This window comes from Brassica oleracea, chromosome C9 (genome assembly GCF_000695525.1).
Source record: "Brassica oleracea var. oleracea cultivar TO1000 chromosome C9, BOL, whole genome shotgun sequence".
NCBI lineage: Eukaryota > Viridiplantae > Streptophyta > Magnoliopsida > Brassicales > Brassicaceae > Brassica > Brassica oleracea.
Genome location: NC_027756.1, coordinates 2197089 through 2222498, shown reverse-complemented (window position 1 = coordinate 2222498; position 25410 = coordinate 2197089). Strand labels below are relative to the sequence as shown.

General features: G+C 33.2%; 3 protein-coding genes across 3 annotated transcripts; 1 reads left to right on the top strand and 2 right to left on the bottom strand.

Annotated features, from left to right (window-relative positions):
* Positions 1-10766: 10766 nt before the first annotated feature.
* Positions 10767-11885, bottom strand: LOC106316969 (mini zinc finger protein 2-like). The gene is made up of 2 exons (XM_013754837.1): positions 11783-11885; positions 10767-11321 (listed from the first exon to the last, which is right to left on the bottom strand). Exon 2 carries the CDS (start codon positions 11257-11259, stop codon positions 10963-10965), a length of 297 nt encoding a protein of 98 aa, XP_013610291.1. The 5' UTR covers positions 11260-11321; positions 11783-11885; the 3' UTR covers positions 10767-10962.
* Positions 11886-19160: 7275 nt separating this feature from the next.
* Positions 19161-21187, bottom strand: LOC106313686 (myb-related protein 306-like). Its single transcript, XM_013751574.1, has 3 exons — positions 20791-21187; positions 20279-20408; positions 19161-20159 (listed from the first exon to the last, which is right to left on the bottom strand). The coding sequence occupies exons 1-3, from the start codon at positions 20921-20923 to the stop codon at positions 19406-19408; spliced, it is 1017 nt and encodes a 338-aa protein (XP_013607028.1). The 5' UTR covers positions 20924-21187; the 3' UTR covers positions 19161-19405.
* Positions 21188-23381: 2194 nt separating this feature from the next.
* Positions 23382-24338, top strand: LOC106316202 (60S ribosomal protein L34-2-like). Its single transcript, XM_013754071.1, has 4 exons — positions 23382-23517; positions 23601-23680; positions 23895-24004; positions 24076-24338. The coding sequence occupies exons 1-4, from the start codon at positions 23439-23441 to the stop codon at positions 24167-24169; spliced, it is 363 nt and encodes a 120-aa protein (XP_013609525.1). The 5' UTR covers positions 23382-23438; the 3' UTR covers positions 24170-24338.
* Positions 24339-25410: the final 1072 nt, after the last annotated feature.

Here is a 25410-nt window from a genome sequence, read left to right as displayed (position 1 = left end):
GTTTATCTCAACTAATCACCCGAATTAGTAACTCAACTATAAGTCGATTTTTGGTAAATCACATGAACCCTAAATTAGTGCTTGATCAGATAAAGTAAGTGCAAGTTTCCCAGAAATTAATAAATTAGTGCAATTTAATAGTTTTATTTAATAAATAATATTATTGTTTGGCTTTTTATCTTGAAAGTACTTTTGTCGATTAATTTAATATGCGATCGAACTAAGATCTAGGTGTCCTTTTCGTAGATCTCTCTTTATTCTTCGAGAAAAGAGACAGTTTCTTTTAAAAAATCTGTTAAATATTAATTATTATGTTATATCAATGATTAGTCGTGTTTTGTTTATTGGAACTCAAGATTCATTGGATAATCTAGATTAATTTCCTCATTAATCCATTTTTCCTTTCATCCTTACATTCCCGGTAGGTACCTGTTTTGATATACTTCATTCCTGAAATATTCATATTCCAGAGAAAACATTTGTTTCAAAAAAATACATATTTTATATTTTTAATGTAATTTTTGTCAACTAATAATGAGAAATTGTGAAGTTCAAAAACATTAATTGCATTTTTAAAAATTTTATTGGTTTAAAAATATAGAAAATATAAAATTACAAAAAAATTATGCCTTTATAGCTAACTTTTAACATGTTTTATTAAAAAGTGTGAAAATTCTAAAACATAATTTTTTTAGGAACGGAGGAAGTATATTATTCTCAAGATTTCCTAATTCTTCAAGTACAAACAAACAAGCATAATTTTATAATTTGGGAACTAACTAATGTTATTGAAGTGCTAGTAGGTAGGGTTTACAAGAGCACCATTAACCCGCTTAATTTTTTTTTTCTCTGATTTAAAAAAAAAAATTAAAAGCGAACCAATCACGGACCGCCACGTGTCAGTGGGGTCCGCGAAACATGGCTAACACCAGCGCTTAATTAGGCAGAAAAAGTACATGTGCTTAATTTTTGTGTGGGTCTCATCCACTATTATATTGATCTTTTGCTAAACTTTTCCGTCTAAGCACTCCCATTAATACTGCTCTAAGGGATCGTTAAAAAAAGGTAGGGTTTAAGGGGTAGAACTAATCATTAACTTTACAAATAATTTAAATAGCTTTCCATTAGAGAAAAGAATAGATGCAGCAGGGAAATTAAATGGAAACTCTGCGAAGCATACCGCGAAGAAGAACTATTTTGGAAGCAAAAAAGTCGAGCTGTGTGGCTCAGGGAAGGTGATAGGAACACGAAGTTCTTCCATGCCAAGACAAAACAACGCCGAGCTCGAAATCGCATTACTAAGCTCTTGGACTCCATGGGGAACTGGGTGGAAACTGAGGATGGTCTAGAGAAGCTAGCGACAGACTATTTCAGTACCCTGTTCACAGCTTCTATACCAGGTGATAGAGAAGAAGCCTTCCGGTATATTACCGCGTCTGTTACACAAGAAATGAATGAATCGCTCACAAAGACACCTTCGGAGAATGAGATTAAAGAAGCTGTGTTCGCCATCAATCCAGAAAAAGCTCCGGGACCGGATGGGATGACCAGTCTCTTCTATCAACGGTTCTGGAAGACGATTGGAAAGGATATAGTCAGCACGGTGCAACACTTCTTTGTTACGGGAGAGATGGATGAGAGACTCAATCAGACAAATATATGTATAATCCCCAAGACGGAGCGACTGAAATCGATGGCGGAATTTCGACCAATCAGCTTATGTAACGTCAGCTACAAGATAATCTGGAAGGTGTTAGCTTCACGGCTAAAGAGAATAATGCTGAAATTAATCTCTGAAACACAATCAGCCTTCGTGGCTCGACGACTCATCACAGACAACATTCTGGTGGCACAAGAAATGTTCCATGCTCTACGGACGAATCCGAGTTGCCAAAGCAAATATGTAGCGATAAAAACCGATATGAGCAAGGCATATGACCGAGTGGAATGGAGCTTTCTTGATTCCCTTATGGAGAAAATGGGTTTCGCGAGCCACTGGATTCATCTAATCATGCAGTGTGTTACATCAGTATCATACCAAGTCCTCCTAAATGGAGAAGCTAAAGGAAAAATAATACCATCTCGCGGACTGCGACAGGGCGACCCCTTATCGCCATTTTTATTTATCCTCTGCACAGAGGTATTGATCTCTCAGATGAAGCATGCTGAACACGACAAAAAGCTTACTGGCATGAAAATTGCTAGAGCATGCCCACCGGTCTCTCACTTATTGTTCGCGGACGATAGCCTCTTCTTTTGTAAGGCGGAGGTTTTTGAGTGCACGGAACTGATGAGAATCATCGACGTCTACGGTAACGCCTCGGGACAACAACTAAATATGTCAAAATCTTCAGTTCTGTTCGGTTCCAAGGTAGTGGCGTCCTCAAAAACTGACCTGAAAAGGTCGCTTCAAATTAACCAAGAAGGCGGTATGGGAATGTATCTCGGCCTTCCTAAAAAAATCTGTGGTTCGAAAAAACAGGTCTTTAGCTTCGTACAAGAACGGATGAATGATCGCACTAACTCATGGTCGGGGAAATTATTATCCAAAGGGGGAAAGGAAGTGCAAATCAAGTCGATAGCCCAAGCGACCCCAACGTACGTCATGTCCTGCTATCTCTTACCTCAAGGTATCACAAAGAAACTGAGTAGTGCTGTTTCAAAGTTCTGGTGGAGTATGAAAGCTAATAATAGAGGCTTGCATTGGGTTGCCTGGGATAAGATATGTGTCCCGCTGGAATGCGGTGGATTGGGATTTCGTGACTTTCACGACTTTAATTTGGCCTTACTCGCGAAACAGATGTGGCGGCTCCTCAAATATCCACACTCTCTCCTAGCAAGAGTTCTCAAGGGCAGGTACTACAGGCATTCGAGTCCGATGATGATTAATTCGGCAAGTAACCCATCATATGGGTGGAGAAGCATAATCGCAGCACGCCCTGTCTTACAGCAAGGCCTCAGGAAGAAAATTGGGAATGGACACGCCACAAAAGTATGGGAGGATCCATGGCTTCCAGTAACTCCAGCGAGACCGGCGAGAGCAAAAGATTTACACTGGGATCCTGAACTAAGAGTGCACCATCTGATTGATTTCGCCTCTCAGACATGGAACTTAGAGATGCTAAAAGAGTTTGTAGATGCAGCAGACATCCCAGCGATCACTTCACTAGGGATTAGTAGGACAGGTCGACCTGATTGCTTCTGTTGGGATTTAACAAAGTCTGGGCTATACACAGTAAAATCTGCGGTTCCTCTCAGTATGCGGTTCCTGAGAGGAGAGAGAGTAATCTTGATACTCTGAAACACTTTCTATGGCAAGCCACTTCGGGATTCCTTGCGACAGCGACCCAACTAAAACAACGCCACTGCACCCAAGACAGCTCGTGTCCCCGCTGTGGAGCTGATGAAGAAACGATCAACCATACTCTGTTCCTCTGCCCTCCTGCGCTACAATGCTGGGCACTATCTACTGTGCCCTCCCCTCCGGGAATCTTTCTGTGTCAATCTCTATATGAGAATATTAACTACCTACTACATAGAGCAAAAGAACGAGGAGTGGACCCAACGAGGCTGGAAGCTTTTCCATGGACAGCTTGGTACATATGGAAGGCACGTAATGAAAAAACCTTCAACAGAAAGGACATAGCACCCGACGACACTGTCCAATTCGCACAAAAGGAAGCTGAGAGCTGGAAGCTAGCCCAAATAATCACAGAGATTACAGAGACTCAAACAGAAGATCGGCCAGTACAAGCCATGACGTTGCAAAATAGTACTATACAAAAGTGGCGATGCCAAGTAGACGCATCGTGGAAAAGCACAACCGAAGCGACGGGACTAGGCTTTGTGCTCCTGAAGGACGACGCACCGACTCTGTTTGGAGTGAAAGGAGATATAAAAACATCATCACCTCTTCACGCAGAAGCAGAAGGTATGTTATGGGCAATGCAAGAGCTGCTAACGCGGGATGGCGTGAGGTCCACTTGGAGTCAGACTGCGAACAATTGGTAAAACTTGTGCATTTGGAGGAAGAATGGCCGGCTCTGGCTGCGGAACTTGATGAGATTAAAGCCCTCTGCAATGATTTTCTTAGCTGTTCGATTTCTTTTATTCCTAGATCAGAAAATGTCCGTGCGGATCACCTAGCAAAAGGTGCCCGATCACGTGAAATAAACTAAGATTTTGTAAGCGGTCTAGCTCCCAGTTGGTTAGCTATTGAGGCTGGCTTAACAGAAGCATGATAGTCTAATATAATTTTTCGATGTAAAAAAAAAAAAAGAATAGATGCAGCAGTGATTATGCGATGGCCAGACAATTTAGATAGTCGTGATTAGCAAATGTCGGTTTACCAAACAAAACAAGCATAAATATGCAATTAGATTAGAAAATTGCTTTATCTCTACATGGGGTTTGTTGATATAATAAATAAAATAAATTACTTGCCATAATTTTACGCATTTCGTGAAGTCACAGATATCTTTTTCATGGTGAGGACAAACTTTTAAACACATGCTGAGGTTTTGGCCCTAACTGCCATATACCATGTGCACAGTGTACCACTTACTAATTTGAAATGTTCCTGACGTAACTAATGGTTACAAAATCGTACATCTAGTATAACCTCTTTAAATTAATATTTTATAAATTTATATATACTAAAAATCTATTTTATAGTTTTAAATCGAGTTTTTTGTTCAATTAGTATATCGATAAATTAATATCTTTATAAATTAATAAAAAAAATTATAGTTTTGGTCTAGTTCCAACTTTATTAATCTATAGAGATTTCACTATATATATTTGGAAAGCTTCGCTAGCTATCTGGATATATATAATAATATAGGTCGACGTAATTTCCCAATGGGATATAATATACTTTGATTGGGAAAGGTCCAATCAGTTATACAAAAAAAAAGATTATGAAGGTCCAAAATGAAGTGATTTTTCTGTGCAGCGATTTTCTATTATTTTTACTTTTTGCAATCACAAACTATTGAGGAAACGCGATTTGCGTTCAACGGTTCTCTATCTTTGAGTTTTAGAAAATCTCATCCTGTAAGATTTAAGACGTACATTCAATATTAGTTTATTATATTCCAGCATTAGTTTATTCTCTACATTTTCCGTTTTATCTAAGTTTACAATGTATTTGGTCATAGGTGTGTAACGATGTTTTATCAGTTTTATGTGGTAAATTGACAAATACATGCCTCTATGGATTTTTAGCACCACTCATAGAATTTTACAATAATAATAATGTTACAAAGAACAATTAAATGATTCTTGTCTTCATATGTTGACCACATGTTGGTAAATAGTAAGTCTTGCAAACATAAGTTTTAAATTTTATATGGCGAAAAAAAAAAGAATGAAGTGGGATAGCATGAATTACTAGTAATATACTTATTCGGAGAAAGCAGAGATTTGGGGAATCAAAGACCAAATTGTGTGTATCTTTTTCCCACTCCTGTGTGTTTTATATAAGATGATTGTTATATGAAAAAAAAAATAAACAAAGGAATCTATGAACCATGTGTTACAATTAAAAGACTTATGAACATAATCTAGATAACATCCCCTGGTTGAAAATTAATTATAGGGAGACGTATTTATACAAAATAATATGAGTTTATGTGCTCAAACCACTTGTACCAGCTTTTTTTTTTTTTTTGACCAAAAGTACCAGCTTATTGTTGTCTTCTCAAGATGAGTTTCTTTTTAAGAAACTAAACCTTTTAATCCACCATGTGATAATTAAACACGTTTTCTGTTAAGTAAAAAATTAATATTCGTAGTCTTTTTTCTTGGAGAATAAAATAAAAATAAGAAATGACCGGGAGAATAAATTGGAGAACACCTATGAAAACGATCGCAGTGGTTAAAACACCCATTTCATAATTTTATGTTTATATTTTTATAGATGCTGAAGATTCCATAACCAGCTGTGAATTGTGTTCTTTTCACTTTTCAGCATCTATAAAAAGATCAGGTTTTATTTATTTTTGCTTGTCATAAAAAGCGATTGTAGTTCTAGTTTGGTTAATTGAGTCTATAGTAATTTTGATAACAAAAAATTCGATTATAGTGGCTATAAAAATTGTTTAATATTCATAAACCTTTCCTAAGACTCTATATAAGATAGCACACTAACAATGAGGTTCCTCAACATGAAAACTTAATTTTGGTTTGAACTCATTGGAAAAAAACTTTCACCACTCAAATTTTTTTATTTAACAAATATATAACTTAAAAAAAAATATTTATGGGATGTCATATCCTACATTTTTCCTCGGTAATAATACATAAAAATAAATCATTCTTATATATACATAATAAAGCAATAATAATCTAATATTTATTTTTAAAATCTAATAAATAAAATAAGTTTTGAATTAAGCAAATTTTTAAAGAGGTTTTAGATAATAAAATATGTTAAAAATACAGAAAAAAAAGAGAAAACAAAAATTTTAAATGAATATCTATTTTTTACGTCAAATGAATATCTAATTTAAGATAGTCAAAAATGTTTGAGAAATCCAAACACACGTGTCATAATATAATTGCACGAACCTTCTTTTTCAATAAATTTAAACAATTAATCACATACAAAACTATTAATATTATATATGGTAAGAGCCCTGTTCGAAAACTCGGTCCAGACGGCCGCCTGGGCGGCGAATATGCGCTCGGCGGCCAACCACCGTGGCGAAACGACCCTAATCGGAGATTTGATCGGATTTTTCAGAAATTTTTGTTTTTTTGATTCATTTTGTGTTTCAAAAAGTGTATTATAGTTAAATTTACAAAAGATTTGATAGGAAGAAGCTACAGAATGATTTTAAAATGTATAAACGTGTGAAAAAACTGATACATAAATGGAGGCGTCGATTTACAGAACTAGGTCAATGACGAAGATGACTGGTGAAATACTATTTTGTCCTTCGTTTAAAAGAAAAGAATTAAAAAATATACGTAACAGACGACGTACGTAGTCGAACCCGCGTGCTTTAACAAAAGTGCGCACCACTTACCACATGAGCTAGCGAGAATCATTGTATTTTCGATGCAAAGTTAACTTGATATATATATAAGCCCGATAAATATTTAGCAACTAGGCCCCGATTAATCCCCGACTAATCTCCGACTTTTTGTTAACTCGCTAGGCCCATGACAACCGCCCGACTAACGCCTAGCGCGATTCCGAACAGGGGGTATGAGTATGTCTGACCACTAACAATGATCTAAGACGATTACTGAAACAATAGTCTAAGAAACCTCGGTGATGATTGGCGAGTATTTAATTTAAAAATGTTCTAGAAAATTTTTGCAACTAGTTTTTTTAATTATGTTTTAGAAAAAGATTTTAAAAACTGCAAAAAAAACTTTTAGAAAACAAAATATTTAGAACACCTATATATTGGTTCAAAAAATATAAATAAATAATTAAATCTCTTTAAATCTATATCAAACATTCTACAGAAAATAATTAAACAGCTACAAAAAAAAAGGTTTCAGCGTTAATTCTAGATAAAAAATATAAAATTACAGCTTATTTCACTCAAAACAAGAGTTTAAAGAGATTTTGAGACTTTGGGATTTTACCACAATCCACAAGATAGTACTGTTTTTTACCGTTTATAAAAAAATTACAGTACTGCTTCTTGACGCCTTTTGATGACGGTGATTGAGGGTTTTGTAGTTTCCTTTTACGCTGTTTTCCTTTCCTTTTTTTCTTTTGTTTTTGGAAATATCTGTTTCGTCTGATTTTTAGACTTATTCTAAGGTTCACCCCTTATAAGTTCACCGACCAATAGATTTCATTATTTCAAAATCGATATCTTTAAAAAAAGAAAACAAAATATTATCAAATTATATTATGCTTTTAAAATTAAAAAGTAAAAAAAAATAAATAAAAAAATAGTAGTAATTAAAAAAATATATATTTTTAACGTCGTCAGCAAAACACTAAATCCTAAAACTTAATCCCTAAATCCGAAATCCTTGGATAAACCCTAAACCTTTGGATAAATCCTAAACTCTAAATCAAAATCACTAAACGCTAAAACACTCAAGAGTTTAGAGTTTAGGATTAGAGTTTAGGATTTAGGGTTTAAGGTTCAGTGTTTAGTATTTTATTTAGAGTTTAGGATTTATCCAAAGGTTTAGGGTTTACCCAAAGGTTTAGGGTTTGAGATTTAGGGTTTAGGAATTAGGATTTAGGGTTTAGTGTTTTGCTGGCGACGTTAAAAATATTTTTTTAAAAATATTTTGTTTCTTTTAAAAAAATATCGAATTTGAAATAATGAAATAATGAAATCCTATTGGTTGGTGAACCTCTGTGTCCCCGAGAATAACTCTGATTTTAATATGGTGTCTTGTGAAGGAAAAATAACATATATGAATGGGCTTATTCACAATTTTGGGCTTTTAGGTTAAACATTAAGCCGACTCACTCATTTAACATACAAAATAAATTTTGTTCAACTAAAACTTTTAATACACTGATGGTAGCGGGAAAACCATCCACAACAATTCTGTTATTAGACTATTTGTGAGTGATATTTCATTTTAGAACTAATAATGGAGTAATTTAAGGTCTAAATCTAGACGGAGAAGGGTTGCTAAATTTTCAAAATTTCAAGTATTTTGATTTTTTTTTTCCTATTCGTCAGTCAATGGTGGTTCATGCCGTATAATCAACGCCCTTAGCCGCTCTCCGGTTACTTCCGGTGATTTAAAACCTCCTGCTGATCCTTTTCCATTTCCTATACATGATTCTACATGTTCAGTTAGTGAACCCAATCGCTTTTTTGGTTTCCACAAATAGTAAACCAGCATAAACCAAAATAGTCTCTAATATTTGTTTGGTTCACTAGGATTAATTGTTCAGTGATCTCTATGTTCACCTAAACTGGATCGGTTTTTTGAAGAACCAATATATAAGATACGATTTGACCTAATCAAATTTTTTTTTTGGTAAAATGTTAAATTTGGCCTAATCAGTTGCTAAGTTTTTGAAGATCGATAGAAGATAATTGGTTTAGTTTAGGTCGATATATGTACAATCCATAGTAGCTAGCTCGTAATCCTCGGGGTTAATCGAATCGCAAAAGTTCTCTCTTTTATTTAATTATGTTGGGTCCAGACGTCCAGTTGAGTCATGGGGGCCAACTTAATTAAAATCTAATAAACAGCATGAGTAGGATTGAACCAAAAATCGATATGAAAATGGAGTTGCGAATAGTGTAAGATATCATGAATATCAGAACTGGAATGTAAGGTACGTGTTCACGATGGGATACTATGTATTATGATTAATGAGTCGCAAGTGAATGAGTGTGTGAGAACTTAGAAATATAACTAGCTAGATTCATGATAAAGAAATTGGAAATATGATGTGAATATGTGCTGATCTAAACCCGCTTGAAAAAACTTTTTTCATTTAGCTCTATCACATGTGCTGTAAATTGATACAAAATAAAATGTTAAATATTTGTTTCTCAAGTAATATATATATATAAATACATAATATATTTTCTCATTTTACTATGTCAATTATTTAATATTTATATGAAAATTTAGGGATTTTAAAATCGACATTGGCCTGACCAAGTTCGGCACAATGTTGCTAACAAATATATGCAGTTGGAATTGTTTCTCTCCATACTCAAATACCTAACAATGTACGTTCATGATGATACAGTTCACATGTCATTTCAAATCTATAAACCAGCCAAAGATATCTAAGTTTCTTCGTACGAAAATATCTAACTTCCTCAGTTGTTTATGTTAATTTTGAATTCAATTAACAAACTAAATGTGATACAGAATGTTGTAATTAATTTATAGCAGTAATAACAACACAATCTCTTTGAAGTTATATCAATGTCGTTTTTTTTTCTTCTTTTGGCATTCCTTCGTTATATTTATTGCTTTGTTAATGTACGTACTTAGATTAATTCCCACCTATTTCTGATTTTATAGAAGACAAAAGCTCAGAAGTCACAGGCCATTATTGTGAATGATCATTAGCCTTAACGGTTCTTTAATAAATCAATTAAAAACATCATAGCAAGTTAGCAACCAACAAGGATTAGATTTGTGGGCCTCTTCCTCCCTTTTTTTTCAAAGTTATTTTCTTATCTGTTCTAATCATGTCATATAAAAATTTGAAAGATCTCACTTCTAAAGCAAAAATAAAAGATTAGAATAATAAAATTAATTAAGTACAAAAAAAAAAATACTATTTTAGAATTATAAACATGTATATATGCAAGGCATATTCGTGAAGGAAGTTGATCTTATCATGCCATAATTAAAAAATAACAGCAAGTATGTAATAGTGCTATAAGAGAACAACAGTTTCAAGCTTAACTCCACAATTCTCATGCGAAAACAAAAACTAAAGGAGTGGTCTCAAAGAATCAAATTAAAATATATCGAAGAATTAATTGAGAGAACCAATAATTGTATTACTATATTCATATAACTTCACCAGAAGAGAAGAACCTTCCAAATATGTTAAAGGAACATTCAAATCTCATTCTCATCCATTCATAAAAAGATACACATATTTAATTTGTTACCAATCCACTTCACAATACAATTAACAATTGTCTTAAGTGGAAATAGCTTTGGAACGATATATGGTTGGACAAACAAATTAAAATACATAAATATGACCAATACCGAAAAAGATCAAACATGATAAAACATGAAACAACAATAATCTTCTCATTTTATTTAAAACCCAATTTTCCAAAACATTCTCAAACTCAGAAGGCATCCAATTACAATAAATCTTTTACCACTTTCAATATATAATAAGTGTACTTTGAAAATTCTTAAAGAGACACAAATCCTTGACATTAAGAAAGCTATAATATTTTCAGTTTCACCCTATGAGAATATATAACACACAAAGACAGGAACAATTTTTTAGCCAGCTCTAGTTTTGCTGGTCTAATTCCCACTCGAGGGAGGTGACTCACAGTCGCAAACAACCTCGGTTTCTCTCCGGTGGAAACTGCGGTGGCAGCCACAGGCGGCGCAAGTTAGCGCTGACACCGTACCTTCCTCTCCGTTGCTTGCCATGAACTCCCGGCAGCCGTCAACGGCGTAGCCTCCAACTGCTGCGGCGTGGTTCTTCTGACACTCGCCGTATCTCACACCTCTCAACATCCGAGAGGAAGCCGTCGAGGAGATTCTAGAAGGCTCCTCCGGCGATGCTCTCCTTAACACCACTTGACGCTTCCTCATAGTTCTTCTTCTTGGCTCTTTTGTGAAATCTTAACTTGTATATGATAATGTATTAGTGTGAGCTATATATTTGAGAAGAAAAAGGAAAAAAAAGTTATATAAAGTTTTTTGTTAATTTTAATTTCTAATTTTCTACGGTGGGAGATGGAAAGAGAGTGAAAGCTCGAGATAATTACAAGAGGCCCTCAGTTGTCAACCCTAACCCTAGATGATATATTTATAGCAATCAACAAACAACCACTTAGAAAATTCTATATGCATGTGTATGTCAGTAATACGTATATGTATTTATAGACGTGTACATGTACATTTCCAAGGAATGTATCATGTATCATCACAGATGAAAAGTGAAAACTTACCTAGCTATTTTACCAGAGATTTGTTTTTAAATGCGTACATCATACATGTATGTACATATATATATTTTGTAATTTAATTTTCTTTTGGCGTCCACAACTATCCATTTATTCACATGTGTTTGTAATATTGTAATAAAGTCTAAATTTTTTTCTTGAATACTCACCAGTTAGAAAAGATTGAGCAAGTTATGCTGAATCAGAATTTGAAACTTCGCTAGGCTTAGAAAAGAGACTTATTTGTCATAAGCCTTTTTTATTTCTCGTTGTATGAACCAAAAAATGTCAATAAGATAGGAGATACATAAAAACGTTCACTTGCAATATAAACCACGAGATATGGAGCCAGTGAGCCACCACTTTGTGAGTTAGGCACCCGTCTTTATTGACATTATTGTCGTTTTAGATGAATTTCTCCCAAAACTGATGCTATATGCAACTTTCAGAAGAAAAAAAACACTTCTTATATTCCAACCAGCATAGCGCTTAGTAATCATTTTATGGATTTAACTAACTGATTAATAATCATAACCATAAGCAAGCGAATAATATAATATAGAAAAGTGGGTGCTGTGTGGATGCAACTAATGTTCAATTTTGCTAGAAAACCCTAAAATGATGATAAAGCTTTTCTTTAAGACCAAACAAAGTGATTGGTTCTAAAAGGAAGAAAACAGCTAAGCTTGTATTTGTAAGACCACCTCCATCGGTAGGTTGAGATGGAGGTTCTAAAGTAATAAAGAGAAAAAATTAAATAAAAAATGGTGTTATTAAACAGAACCGGTCCTTAATTAGGTGAATTTAGGATCGGTAAAAACCCTAGACGTGGCAGCAGGGTATTGGTTGGTTCATTTTAGACGAAAGGGAAAAAGTCATGTCTCTCTCTCTCTTTCGTTCTCCTCTTCGATGTCATCGACTCTTAGCGTTCGATTCTGTCGAAATCTCCAAGGCTTGATGATGTTTGATCTGTTTGTTCGTCGTCGATCTTGTCGAAATCTCTCCTCATCCTCCACCAACGGTCGTCGTCTCTCCGTCGCTTATCACATCGTTCCTCAATGTCTCTCCTTCACCGATCTCCGACTCTTGCAGCCTCTCTCTCGCCTCCCGACTCTCCTCCCCAGAAACTCGATCGTCGTCACGAACAACTATGTTTCCGGTTTCGCCGTCGACGGCGTTCTCGTCACCGAACCGGATCTTTTCCTCTCTTCTCAAATGTGCCTTTGACAAAATTGTAGTGAGCTCCTCTTATAGCAAGCGTGTTCTTCACTACTGCAGCTCTCACAAATGGGTACGAAAGCAAGTTCCCAAGCGACACATTCACAGCTTCCTGCATCTTTTAGAATCATTCACTCTCTTTGCTTTATTTGAGTTTTTGTGGAAGATTTTGCTTTGTTACCATGGCATGGACTAAAAGCTGGGACAAAGAAACAGAAATATGATGTAATAAGTGAGAAGAAAGTATCAACTCCTATAGAGGTAAAAAAACAACTCGATAATCATTGGTCTACCTCCATATTTTCTGGTAGGGCTTAGTAAATTAAATGTTATTGATGTAGGTGCTGTGTAAAAATTGCCCGTCTGAATTTGTTTCATACTTCCACTACCGTCGATCTTTGGTGAGTTATTCAATCAAAATCCCTTGGGTTTATAGTGCCTCTCAATTTCTTGGTTTCACACTTTTTTGCTGTTTGCAGATATCAGAGAACTTGTTTCTTTGGAAAATGTAATGGAGGAGGTCGGGCTTGGTCCTAATGGTGCCCTCATGTACTGCATGGAGTATCCTTTTTGTTGTTACATAGACATAAAATGAGAATTTAACTACCTCCTGTCTTAATTATGTTGCCTTTATATGTTAGAAAATTGCATGGAGAATCCTTAACTCTTAATCCACAGATACCTTGATGATAGCTTACATGATTGGGTGGATAAAGAATTGGATAACTAGCGAGATGATGATTACCTTATATTCGATTGTCCAGGTGCATACATGACCATTACGTTTATATGTCTGATCTTTTTATACGAGTGGTTTCTGTCACCAGTTTGGTTCCCAATTATGTTTTTCTATCTCTAAATTTTTGTAATCATCTTGCTTTTTTTTTCTATATTTCAACGACACTTTCAACCAACATTTGTTGGGTCTTGTTGTTGTTTTGTTCTCTCTCTTTTTGTTTTCATTGTTTCTCTTTTCTCTTCTTTCTATGTATGTTTTTTTTTTAAATTGTTCTACTTAAAAAAGAAAAAATTATTTAAGAACCTCTACGAGGTTCTATTTGAGAAAGAAAAAATCATTAGCACTATGAAAGGTTTTTAAGTTCTCAAATCATCTTATTAAGTCATAATTTAATCATAAGAGCCCATTAATGGATGGACTTGCTCTAAGACCTAATATGTACTGTGGTGGCCCCTTAACCCCATGTTTTCTTCTTCTTCTTCATCCATTATGTTCTAATAACACGTACGTATGATTACGAAAATCATTTATACGTGTCGTAAAGAATATGACTTAGTATCGACTTCGAGATAATACTATGCATAGATAAGAACTGTCTGTATTGGATACGTGGTACTGTGACCCACTTTGTTGACTTAAGATCAAAATTTTTAAATTTGTATGTAATCTAAATAACAATCAATATGTTTAGATCGCGTGATGAAAATGCATGAACAAAAATAGTGTGTATAAATGTACATTTCGACCTAAAAACGTGGGACTGATAAGATGGGCTACCAAACCTATTTTGTACATTATGAGGACAACGCAATCCTTCACGATCTTTTGCTACTTGCAATTACGTCTTGATTTTTTCAATTACACGTGCATACATTCATTCGTATTTCAGTTGACATCAAATGCTCCAATTCATATGTTCCATCAATCTCGGATAATCATGCAGGAGATTTTTGAAAATTTCCCCATTCGAAATTAGATATAAGAATGCAAAACCTTTGGATTCGACGTAACTCTTGAGATGTTATTGAAAAAAACTAGTCGCATAACCAAGCGCTTGTGGTTCCCGATTTCTAATAGACGCATTTGTTAGGAATTCAACATATGACCTAAAATGAAACTTAAGAGTAATACTTAATACAGTAACATAAATATGATAATAATTAAGAATCAATAATTGCTTATTTATTTTTTTAGTTAGAAGTACTTTGTCACATATTAATGTTTGAATTTGAGCGAAATCGAATAATCCAGATAAGATATATTATTGTGTCTAACGTTTGGTTCAGTTTAAGATGAACTGAAAATGTCATCATATTGAGAGGCGCAGTAAAATCAACCCAGAGGAAAATAAATCTGAACTATATACATCTAGTAAGTAACTAGAATAATCAAAATGATTAAATTTCTTTCTACAAGGCATTACAAAGTAAGATTGCAATTCGTTAATTACAAAAGCCAAAGTGGTTAGTGGAGTAATGATGGTTATGATTTATGATAAGGATACAGATTTAATTAATGAAATAAAGCAAAGAGAGTTTGTGTCTCAACAACCCAACCCTCATTCCCAGCTTCCATTAGTATTAGTGATGTGTAATCTTTGACTACTCAGCGGTCAATCTTATGTTTTAATTGGGATAAGGAATCTTAGGTTTCATTATTCATGTAATATCAAATAATGAAGCGTGAGTTTATAAAATTAAATAAATTGCTTAATGGATATAGTGTATAAATTTTAAAAAGAATATATCAAATGATCCATAACTTCAGACTTGAAACTTTCTTTTAAACATATGAAGTTGAAAAATAACATATTGTCGCCTGTACTGCTGTACTATAGGATGTACTTAATTAACCTTGGTAGATACTCAACAATTTATCGTCTAGTCTAATTAGGCACTCTGCTATTAAATAATTAATGTCCCAATCAAAATAACATACTCCCTCTGTTCCTAAATATAAGATGTTTAGGTAAAAACATGCATATTAAAAAAATCATTGTTTTATCTAGAAAATATCATTAAAACTATAAATTAATGTTATTCAACCAATTACAAAATAGATTATCAAATATGATTGGTTGCACAGTTTTTAATAAAGTAAAAAAATTACCTAGAAAAATAAAAATATCTTATATATTGAAACATCAATTTTTTTTAAAACAAACTGATGTAGTATTAACATGTGACGAAGCGAGAAATATGGTTGCAATAAATAGAAGGGAGACGTTGGGCTTTGAGATCACATGAACCGCACATGATTCTTCAGCTCCTTTTTAACACCCTTTTCTTTGCCATTGGGCTGAAGTCCTCGGACCCAAGACCAAAGCTCGCCAAATATTCACAATTGATTAACGTCTAGCCTATTCAATTAAGCAACAAAGAATTCTAGAAATACACAAGTGCTTCAAATTTTCTACTTGTTTGCTAATTATTCATAAGATATACCTCCTTGAATTTGGACCTGATGTAAACTATTTATTTCGTTACAATCATATATGCACATAACATTGTAGTGTAGTTTTTACCTTCTATTATACACATGCAAAGAAACTGTACAGGTATATACATCGAGATGTATGTGAAATATTTACATCTATATATTATTGTGTACACTTATATACTGTTCTATAATCGATAAAAAGTTTCATAAAATTACGGCAGAAGAGAATTAAGTCAAAAGCCAAGAAATTTCATAGGGTTCTTGCCGTACATTCTTTACAGCAAAGTTGCTGCTGCTTATTTTGCCTCTTTATTTGATTTTCTTCTTTCTTTTTGGATTACAGTTTCCATGATGATACGAGATTGGTGAGACAATTTTTTTGAAATAGTCGGTTAGGTCAACTGAACCATAATCCAACAAACAATAACACAAATTACGGCAGAAGAGAATTAAATCAAAAGCCAAGAAATTTCATAAGGTTCTTGCCGTACATTGCTTAATTTGCTTTACAGCAAAGTTGCTGCTACTTATTTTGCCTCTTTATTTATTTTTTATTTTTTTGGATTACAGTTTCCATGTTGATACGAGATTGGTGAGACAATTTTTTTGAAATAATCGGTTAGGTCAATTGAACCATAATCCAACAAACAATAACACAAGCGGTTCACTTTTGTAAACATGGTTCTACTATTTTCACCATCGCACGACAACTGGCTTTATCTTAACAAGAAAGGAGTAGCTAAATTGATGGTGACATTGACTTTTCTTATAGTACTTTAATGACTATTTGATGCAAGTCATAACTCACAAGGTCACACAAGAAAGAAAGTCAAACTTTAATTCTTCATCACTTTCAACAGTAATACTTCCAATCCATCCCGTTTTTAATTTATTTTCTGTTTTTAATAAATAGTTTGTCGGCCCCATTTATTTCACGCAATAAATATTTTGTTTAATTTTCTTTACTAGTACTAGTAGTACTAATTTTTTTATTAGTAGGTCGTTAAAATCCTTAAGGCTATCTTTAAATCTACGATTTGATTTTACTGAGCGGCTCCGCTGTTTTACGCTAAAATAAATGCAGGGGTATTATTGATAAGGGAATTCTCGTAAACTTTAAAAAAAAAAATGAGAATTCAATGTTATTGGTTTTTCGATTTCAAAAATCTTATTAGAGTATATTATTATTAGTTTACAAAAATTTAAAATTCATTGAAATCATTTGTTATTCAAAAAGTTTAGTTATCATTGATTCTTTAATTTTAACTAAGTATAGTGTTATTATAAGATGAATTCTATTCATTTTTACTAATAAAACTCAACTTTTAAAATATCATATGTATCTATGTGATTTTCAAAATCTATGTAATAAAAAAATTAGAAAACAAAATAGATATACTTAGCAAATATCTATTGCACTTTAAATCCAAATCCAAAATTATAATTCATTACATTTTATATACTTTTACATATTTGGATATATAATTATTTTTATATTGTTTTATCATTTTTGAATATATAACTATATTTATAAATATTTTAACAATAAAATAAAAAATTTTAAAATAGTTTCAAAAGAATTTTTGTATTTAAAAAAATTGACAAATTTTTTTGAAAAAAAATCAAAAGGTTGTTTAAAAATTAGAAAAAACTTCAGATTTTAAAACATATAATTCAAAATAAAAAAAAATATTTTTATTATTTATATATCTATAAACAAGGGGTAAAATAATCTTTTAATTTTTTAATAAAACCTCTTTGAATCATTTTCTTCTTTGAGTATTTGTTTTGTGACAAAAACTTAAAAGAAACTATTTAAAAGAATTGCTTAATTTTGTATGTATTAATATTTTTATTTTTTTTAGTTTGAAAGAATAAATAATCATGCTATATGATTTACAAAAAGAATGATAGAAAAAAGTAATACAGGAAATCTATACTAATCTAATTTTATAAGTCATTGTATATAAATTTTCACAATTCACATAATTTTTTTAAATATATCAACTTTTAAAATTCACAAACTCTGTACAAATTCATCTTCCAATAATCTTCATGTAATATTTTTTTGAGTGATCTGTCTATAAAAGGGCAAGTTGTTAAGTACTAAGAGCACCAGCATCGCTATAGTCTTTTTTTTCTGGAAACACACTATAATACATATTTTATGTTTTAAAAATATTTAGAAAACACTTAAATTTTGTTTTTCTTTTTCATTTAACATACAAACTATCAAAAATAATTAAGACTAATTAACAATTTTTGTAATAAGTTAGAAATTATGACATCTAATAAAAAATATCAAGACTTGAAATCCAGAAGTATTTAAATGTGAAATGTGAATGGTAAAATTAAACTATAAATAAAAAAACCAAAGTTAAATATTAAACTGTAATAATAGATTATCGATAACAAAAAATAAACTAATATCGACCACATCACACTAACTAATTTTTGGTTATCTCTATCATCGTTGACTTTATTTTTTCAAATGGAATAAATCTTCATCAAAATCTTTGAAAACACACAAATAAATCACAAATTAAATAGTATAATTGAGATTCACAAAAAATAATAAAAGGGAGATACATAGTTGATATCAGGCAGCATAAAAATATACTAGTAAAATCTAAAAACCTAAATTTTTAATTTGAATAAAAAACAAATTTTAATAACATAATTAAAAAATCTGAAAAAGAAATAAAAGTTACTTACTGGTTCAACCGGTTGCTGAGTTCTGAGTTTTAGTAATTTTTTGTGGGTTTTAATCGGTTTTTAGTTTTTCCTAAAATCCAAATCAAATTATATTTGGGTCACCGAATTTATCGGTTTAAACAAAGATCCGGATCGGATTTCAAAACACCGCCACTAATAGTGCTCGAAGTATTTTACTTTTCTATGACTGTAGTTTTTATCCACTACACACAAATCACATTTTATATTTACAACAATATTAAACTACAACCCCGAGTATTTAACAAGCAGCTAAGCTTGAATTTCCGTCTTTTTATTTAGTTTTGTTTGGCGTTAATGTATAAGTTTGAATTGTAGCATATAGATTCTTTTTATGTTGAGATCTCAAACATAACATGCTTCAGAAAGAAAAACAATAATTCAAAATGACAATTTGATAAATAGAAAAATAAAAGATATATGATTTTTCACCAATACTTCAATATTTGGGTGGACATATTTCAGCCCCCTTAAGAATTCAGAAGACCATTTGTAAAACACAACATTATTAATTGTGGAATTAACGAGAAAAATAAAAAAAAATGACTAGAGACTTAGCTCACGATAATCTACGCATGGTTAATTCGGAAATCCCAAAAAAAAATCAGAAAAAGAAAAAACAAAGAGGATCCTAACTTTAGAACCATCTGATTAACCAAGTTATTCAGAAGAAGTTAGGGTTTTCATCCAGCAGAATATCACCAATCTGTCCACCAGAATCCTCAAACAGCCACTTCTCGAACAAGGACAATTGACTTTGGTTACTACATCCAGTTATGTCTTGTTTAGTCTCATGATCAGGTGAAAGTTTAGTCTGATGATATGGTGAGTCACAATCGTTCGAGTGATCAAACCCGGAAAATGCTTGAAATCCCCCTGCACAGTCTTCCTGAACATCATCACTCCTCATCACTTCTTTTGTCTCAGAATCTGGAGGATTCTTCTGATCAGCGGAGTTCTGAGTCTTTGGTGAGGTCTTCACCCACCCTTTAAGCAATTTCGCTATATTCTCGGTGCTAGAGGCATATCTGGTAGATGTTTCTTGCGCCCGAAGAAAACCGCATGTTGAGGAAGAAGAACGTCTTGATTCAGAAGAAGATGATGTTGTCGCCGTAGTGGCCAACGTTGACGTAACGATCGGTGCTACGGCAGGCGACAAAGCCTCAGAGAGGGCCTTCTTGGCCAAGTGAATATCAGTTTGAAGTCTTCTTTCCCATTGACCTCTTGGTATGTTAGAGTTCGAATTGGCAGAAGAAGATGATGGAGAAGAAGAGAGCGAGGACCGATCTCTTGATTGATCAAGTTCTTGATGAGAATCTTGATTGGCTTTGTTGAGTTTCTTCTTCAAATGAGTGTTCCAATAGTTTTTAATGTCATTGTCTGTCCTTTGTGGAAGATATGAAGCAATTGCAGCCCATCTACACCAAAAAATTAAATGCCCTCTATTATTTGTATTACTTTTCTTGATTTCAAAAAGTTGCGTGAGATAATATTAGAGAAATAATCTTTTGATTAAGGGTTGATTGATTAAATTTACCTATTGCCTAAGAGGGCTTGGAGATGGACAATCATTTTTTCCTCATGTTCTGTGAAGTTGCCTCTCTTGATTCCTGGCCTTAAATAGTTTGTCCATCTAAGCCTACAACTCTTGCTGCATCTAAGCAACCCTGAATTACAAATGACGATGAAGGTTAAAATAAAATAAAAACCAATGAGTAAAAACTTAAGCTTCACGTGTATATATAACAAAATTTCATGTATTAATTTTTGCTCCTAACTTCCTAAGGTCAATAACAAAACCCTATCTAATTAGTTTCAGAATACGGTTTTGATTATGCTAATTCCACAATCAAACCCTTTTCGAGAAGAAACAAAGTGTATATTAACCAAACTCAGTCCATACCCATATTGATATATATGCATTTCCTATCTTTCACCCTCATAACCCCAATACTATGTAAAATATATACAAATCTTAAGATATATATATATATATAGTTATATCACCGCGAGAGAGAGATAAAGATGAAGAATGAAGATTATACATACCAGTATTAGTGGGGACAGCTCTCCAGTTTCCAGGACCATGTTCTTGGATGTAAGTAACTAAAATGATATCTTCTTCAGGAGTCCATGGCCCTTTCTTCACTCCTCCTTTGTCACAACAAGGAGGCCTCACCATTATTTTAATACCTCTCTTGATCAATAAATGAATTAATAATCCCTCCTTTCCTCTTCTTGCCTTTCTTAAATTCTCACTACAACTCTTTGCCAAGAAAATAGAAGAAAACTGAAACAACTTTAGTTGTTGATGAGTCACAGTACCTTAGCCTCACTTATTAGTCGCTTTGGATGGATCTAATGGCTAAGCTTGGCGACAAAGGTCTATGTCCACCTTCTTCTTCTATATATATATGCTGACCCCTCTTGGTCTTGGACTCTTCGGTCTCTCAAAATCGAGTATTTAATAAATAAAAATAAAGTAAAATACAAATGTGTAAAGCATTAACTACAAAAGTGGACGTAAAGCCTCCAAAGTCAGCTGTGTGGCAAACGGAAAAGTCTCTACCCTCTACACAAAACCGCGTGGCATTCAATGTGGGCTTGCTCCTCTCAAAAACCCTAATATTAAAAAAACATTATAATTAGGTTGTGTTATTTAAAATATCAATAATAACGGGGACATGCAGGATAACATGATAATGATATATGATAAGATATCTCCCTCTATAGTGTTTGATTTATTGCTACGATAATTTTAAGAATTGAATAGTGCCTATTGCATTTATGTGTAGTGCATAGGCTTTGTTAATAATAGAACTTGTTGAGATGGTATTTTAACGAACGAGATTTTCTCCGCGTCATGTTTGCTGTTTCGGTTCTCCATGAAAACGAATTATTTATTGTTAAGAAAATAGAAAAGGAAAAAGTTGCTGTTTTGGATTGAACCAGTGGGTCTTTGGCCATTGTCAAATTACATTATGGTCTACGTCATTCACATGGCTGAATCTAAAATTTTGAGAGCTTGAAATATTTTTGAATAATTTTTTTTTTCAAAATTTAGACGCCTACCTGTATAAAAAATTTTGGGAGCAAAGCCAATGTTTTACTGACCTATGCCCAGATCCGTGGTCATTCATGATGTTGGGACTTCCTGATACGTACAATGTTTGCATATGCATATACATGAAAAGATATATCAATATTCACTCCATATCACTTTAATTTGTGTTTTAAGATAAAAATTTTGTTTCATTTTAAGCGATGTTTTCAAGTTTTTATATGAAAAATAAATGCAATTTTATGTTTTTGACTATTTTTGTTTTGCAGTATGATTTTTTATTGGTTGAATTATTTGTATTTATTGTTGTTTTTATACAAACGAAAAAATTGAATAAAATTTTGTAATTTTTAATCGTTGTGCAAAAACCTTAAAACCCATTTATTCTGATACAGAAGGAGTATGATTTAATATGTTTTGTCCTCGATTTTTGGTTTTTAGATGGAACCAATTGTAAAGAGATTAAGATTTAAGAGATAATGTTTTTTTGGTCAAAGAGATTCAGAGATACTATTTCAATGAAAATTTGGTATAAGATAAAGAGGATTACTGGATTTGATAGACACAAGTCATACAACCATTTCTATTTATGTGTACATGTGTATTTATGTATATATATATATCAATTTGGGTTCACGAGGCCGGAGGAAAAGGAAGAAGAAGAGTCACGGGACTACTTTAATTTCTCTCTTTTGTCAAATGTTGTGCTGTGTCAATTTATTTGTGCACTAATGCAGGTAATTTTTTTAATCACTTGGACTGAAATTGCATATGTTGCTAACAACTCGAAGACGTAATTAAAACCAAAACAAAAAACTCAAAGTGTAATCTCGAGAAATGAAAATGGTATTTGTTTACATCTTCTTTTATTTCAGTTTCATCATTTCAGTGAACTATCATACGGAGGAAGTGTAGGATACGATCCAACTTTCTTTTAAACTAGTACGTAAATTTCGACGGCCACAAAAATGGGAGATATGTACTTTATAAAATGATATATTTGTAGATTTAGTATTTTTACGATAATATATATATATATATATATACACATCATCTATTCAAGTGTATGGCTGAATCATAATAAGTATGGAGATTAAATATAAGATGCATGCAATTCTTAAAATATATAAATTTTGATTTGCTATTATTAAAGATTGACTTATATAACATGGAATGCATGTGTGATGTATGGATGGTGCTTGTGATGTAGGGACTGGCCAATCACATTTTCCAGCGTATATACCTACTTTAAAACATTATTAATAAATAAAAGAAGGAAAAAAACGGAGAAAACATAAGCAGAGTTGATTACATGAGAGAACAACAAATGCAGAGTGCACATGCAGTTGATTACATGAGAGAACAACAAATGCAGAGTGCAGTCCATATTTATTACTATAATCCATGGACGTGACACTGCATGCGATCGGTAATATATCATTTAACCAAACCGGACTTGACCGGTCTGTACGGTTTGGTTAGTTTATTAAAGCTATTGAATATATGGGCCTCGTTATCGGGCCTAGCGCTCACGTCCGTTGGATCTAGGGTTTAACCGCGATATATAAACTCCCCATCAAAGCTCGCGCCGCTCTTTCCATTGTTTGTTCTGTTACTTCATCAGAGCTTTGCGAAAATGGTTCAACGGCTTGTGTACCGGTCACGCCACTCTTACGCCACCAAATCCAACCAACACCGCATCGTCAAAACTCCTGGTAACGTTACCGACCGATGATCTAATGATGTAATAGTAAAGATTGATCTAAAGAGATATTTTTTTTGTTTCTGGTTTGTGAAGGTGGGAAGTTGACTTACCAGACGACGAAGAAGAGAGCTAGTGGACCTAAGTGCCCTGTCACTGGCAAGAGAATCCAAGGGGTATGTATGCCTTGTCATTTTTTTTTTTTTTTTAAATTCGAATTTGATTCTTTGTCGGAACTCAGACATGATTGCGGTTAGATGTAAGAACTTGTCGGAATCAGACATTTTTAGTGAATGTTAGAACTTTTTTTGTTTAAGATTGGTAAGATAGTGCCATAGTGGAGAGATTCATTCTTTAGGCTTTAGTTTTGGATGTTTTGTGTTTGTGTAGATACCGCATCTGAGACCTGCTGAGTACAAGAGGTCGAGGTTGTCGAGGAACAGGAGGACAGTGAACCGTGCATACGGTGGTGTTCTCTCTGGACTAGCTGTTAAAGACAGGTAAGCTAATTTTTTTAATTAAGGTTATTACATGAGTTCTTGAAATGTAACTAATATGTCTCCTACTACAGGATCGTTAGGGCATTCTTGGTGGAAGAGCAGAAGATTGTGAAGAAGGTTTTGAAGCTTCAGAAGGCTAAGGAGAAGACTGCACCAAAGAGTTAGATGACTTCTTTTTTGGAGAGTTTTGCAGTAACATTACAAGAAGTGATGTGGGAGAGAGGGTTATGTCTTGTAAGAGAGATCGATAGACTTGAGTTTGATTCACCAGATTTTTGTTTTTGTTTTAATGAATTTTGACTTCGGTTTACCATTATAATTCGTCTTGCCGATATATTTTCAATTCAAACAATAGGCTAGGGTTCATATCCAACAAAGTCTTTGCACCTTACCGCCTCGACTCAAGGATGTTAATGGAACGCACTTTCCCTTGCAGCGTGTTCCTAAACGAAGAAGATATTTGAGTGTCTAGTAAGAGGTCAAATATGAGGTGAAATTGTTTGACTGTCTGGCTCAAAGAGTCCTCCAAGTTGTTCCATATTTGTCAGTGCAAAAATACAAAGCTTTGTATTATTACATATTTACTTGGGCCTGATTTTTGAACAATATGTACTAGGCCTTTAGCCCAATTACTATTGTTCATTCTGTAATTTCTGTTCGACAGTGTATATGTGTTCTTGCAAATTGCAACAAAGCCATTGACATTTTTTTTTTGTTTTTTTTTTTTTGCCAAATGCCATTGGCATATTGGCCAGTGTTATTCTTACTAACATCTTTTGGTTATTTATTTTTTTATATATGTAGTCTTGTACTAAGTACTAACACATCGGCGGAAAGAGAGATATATACTATTATTTTGCGGCTCGCAATGCGGAAAGATTTATCTCTTATTGACGAAAGAGATTTGGGTGTGTGTCAACTTTACGGCAATGTCAATGAAGAAAAGAAGAGGAAATTTAGTGTAAAGGATCGTGGCAAAGGACATTAGCGATAATAACAGATTAAAGGGAATGCATGTTCTAAAAGGCCTTCTCTCTTTCCTGTGCATTGTATCATTATACCTTTAATTTGGGTATATCATCATTTCCTTTTTATTTTGTTACTATTGTTATATAATTTTTGTGTGGATGATCTTACTAAAAGTGGGCTTTCAATACCGTGAATTTTGATCTAATGTATATGGTTTTTATTATGTGCAAGCTAAGATAAAGCGTGAAAAAACTTATTATGAAATGATAATCTTCAAGAACAATAAACTTTTTGTTGCAAACTTTCGAAAATAGTGAAACTCATCGTCGAATATGGGACTTACGCGATCAAGCCACTGTAAACTTGCATTTGATAAACAAACTTATGATACTCTTCTACAGTTTGTACGTTGCTTATCCATAGTTTTCACGTTAACT

Bases quoted from the DNA above. Each gene is read 5' to 3' on its own strand.
- LOC106313686 (XM_013751574.1), bottom strand. From the start codon at position 20,923: ATGGTGAGGCCTCCTTGTTGTGACAAAGGAGGAGTGAAGAAAGGGCCA. The intron at 20,409-20,790 runs GTATGTATAATC...TTTGTAATTCAG, and splicing joins AGCTGTCCCCACTAATACTG to GGTTGCTTAGATGCAGCAAG. The intron at 20,160-20,278 runs GTAAATTTAATC...TTTTTGGTGTAG, and splicing joins CAAGCCCTCTTAGGCAATAG to ATGGGCTGCAATTGCTTCAT.
- LOC106316969 (XM_013754837.1), bottom strand. From the start codon at position 11,259: ATGAGGAAGCGTCAAGTGGTGTTAAGGAGAGCATCGCCGGAGGAGCCT.
- LOC106316202 (XM_013754071.1), top strand. From the start codon at position 23,439: ATGGTTCAACGGCTTGTGTACCGGTCACGCCACTCTTACGCCACCAAA. The intron at 23,518-23,600 runs GTAACGTTACCG...TGGTTTGTGAAG, and splicing joins CCGCATCGTCAAAACTCCTG to GTGGGAAGTTGACTTACCAG. The intron at 24,005-24,075 runs GTAAGCTAATTT...CTCCTACTACAG, and splicing joins GGACTAGCTGTTAAAGACAG to GATCGTTAGGGCATTCTTGG.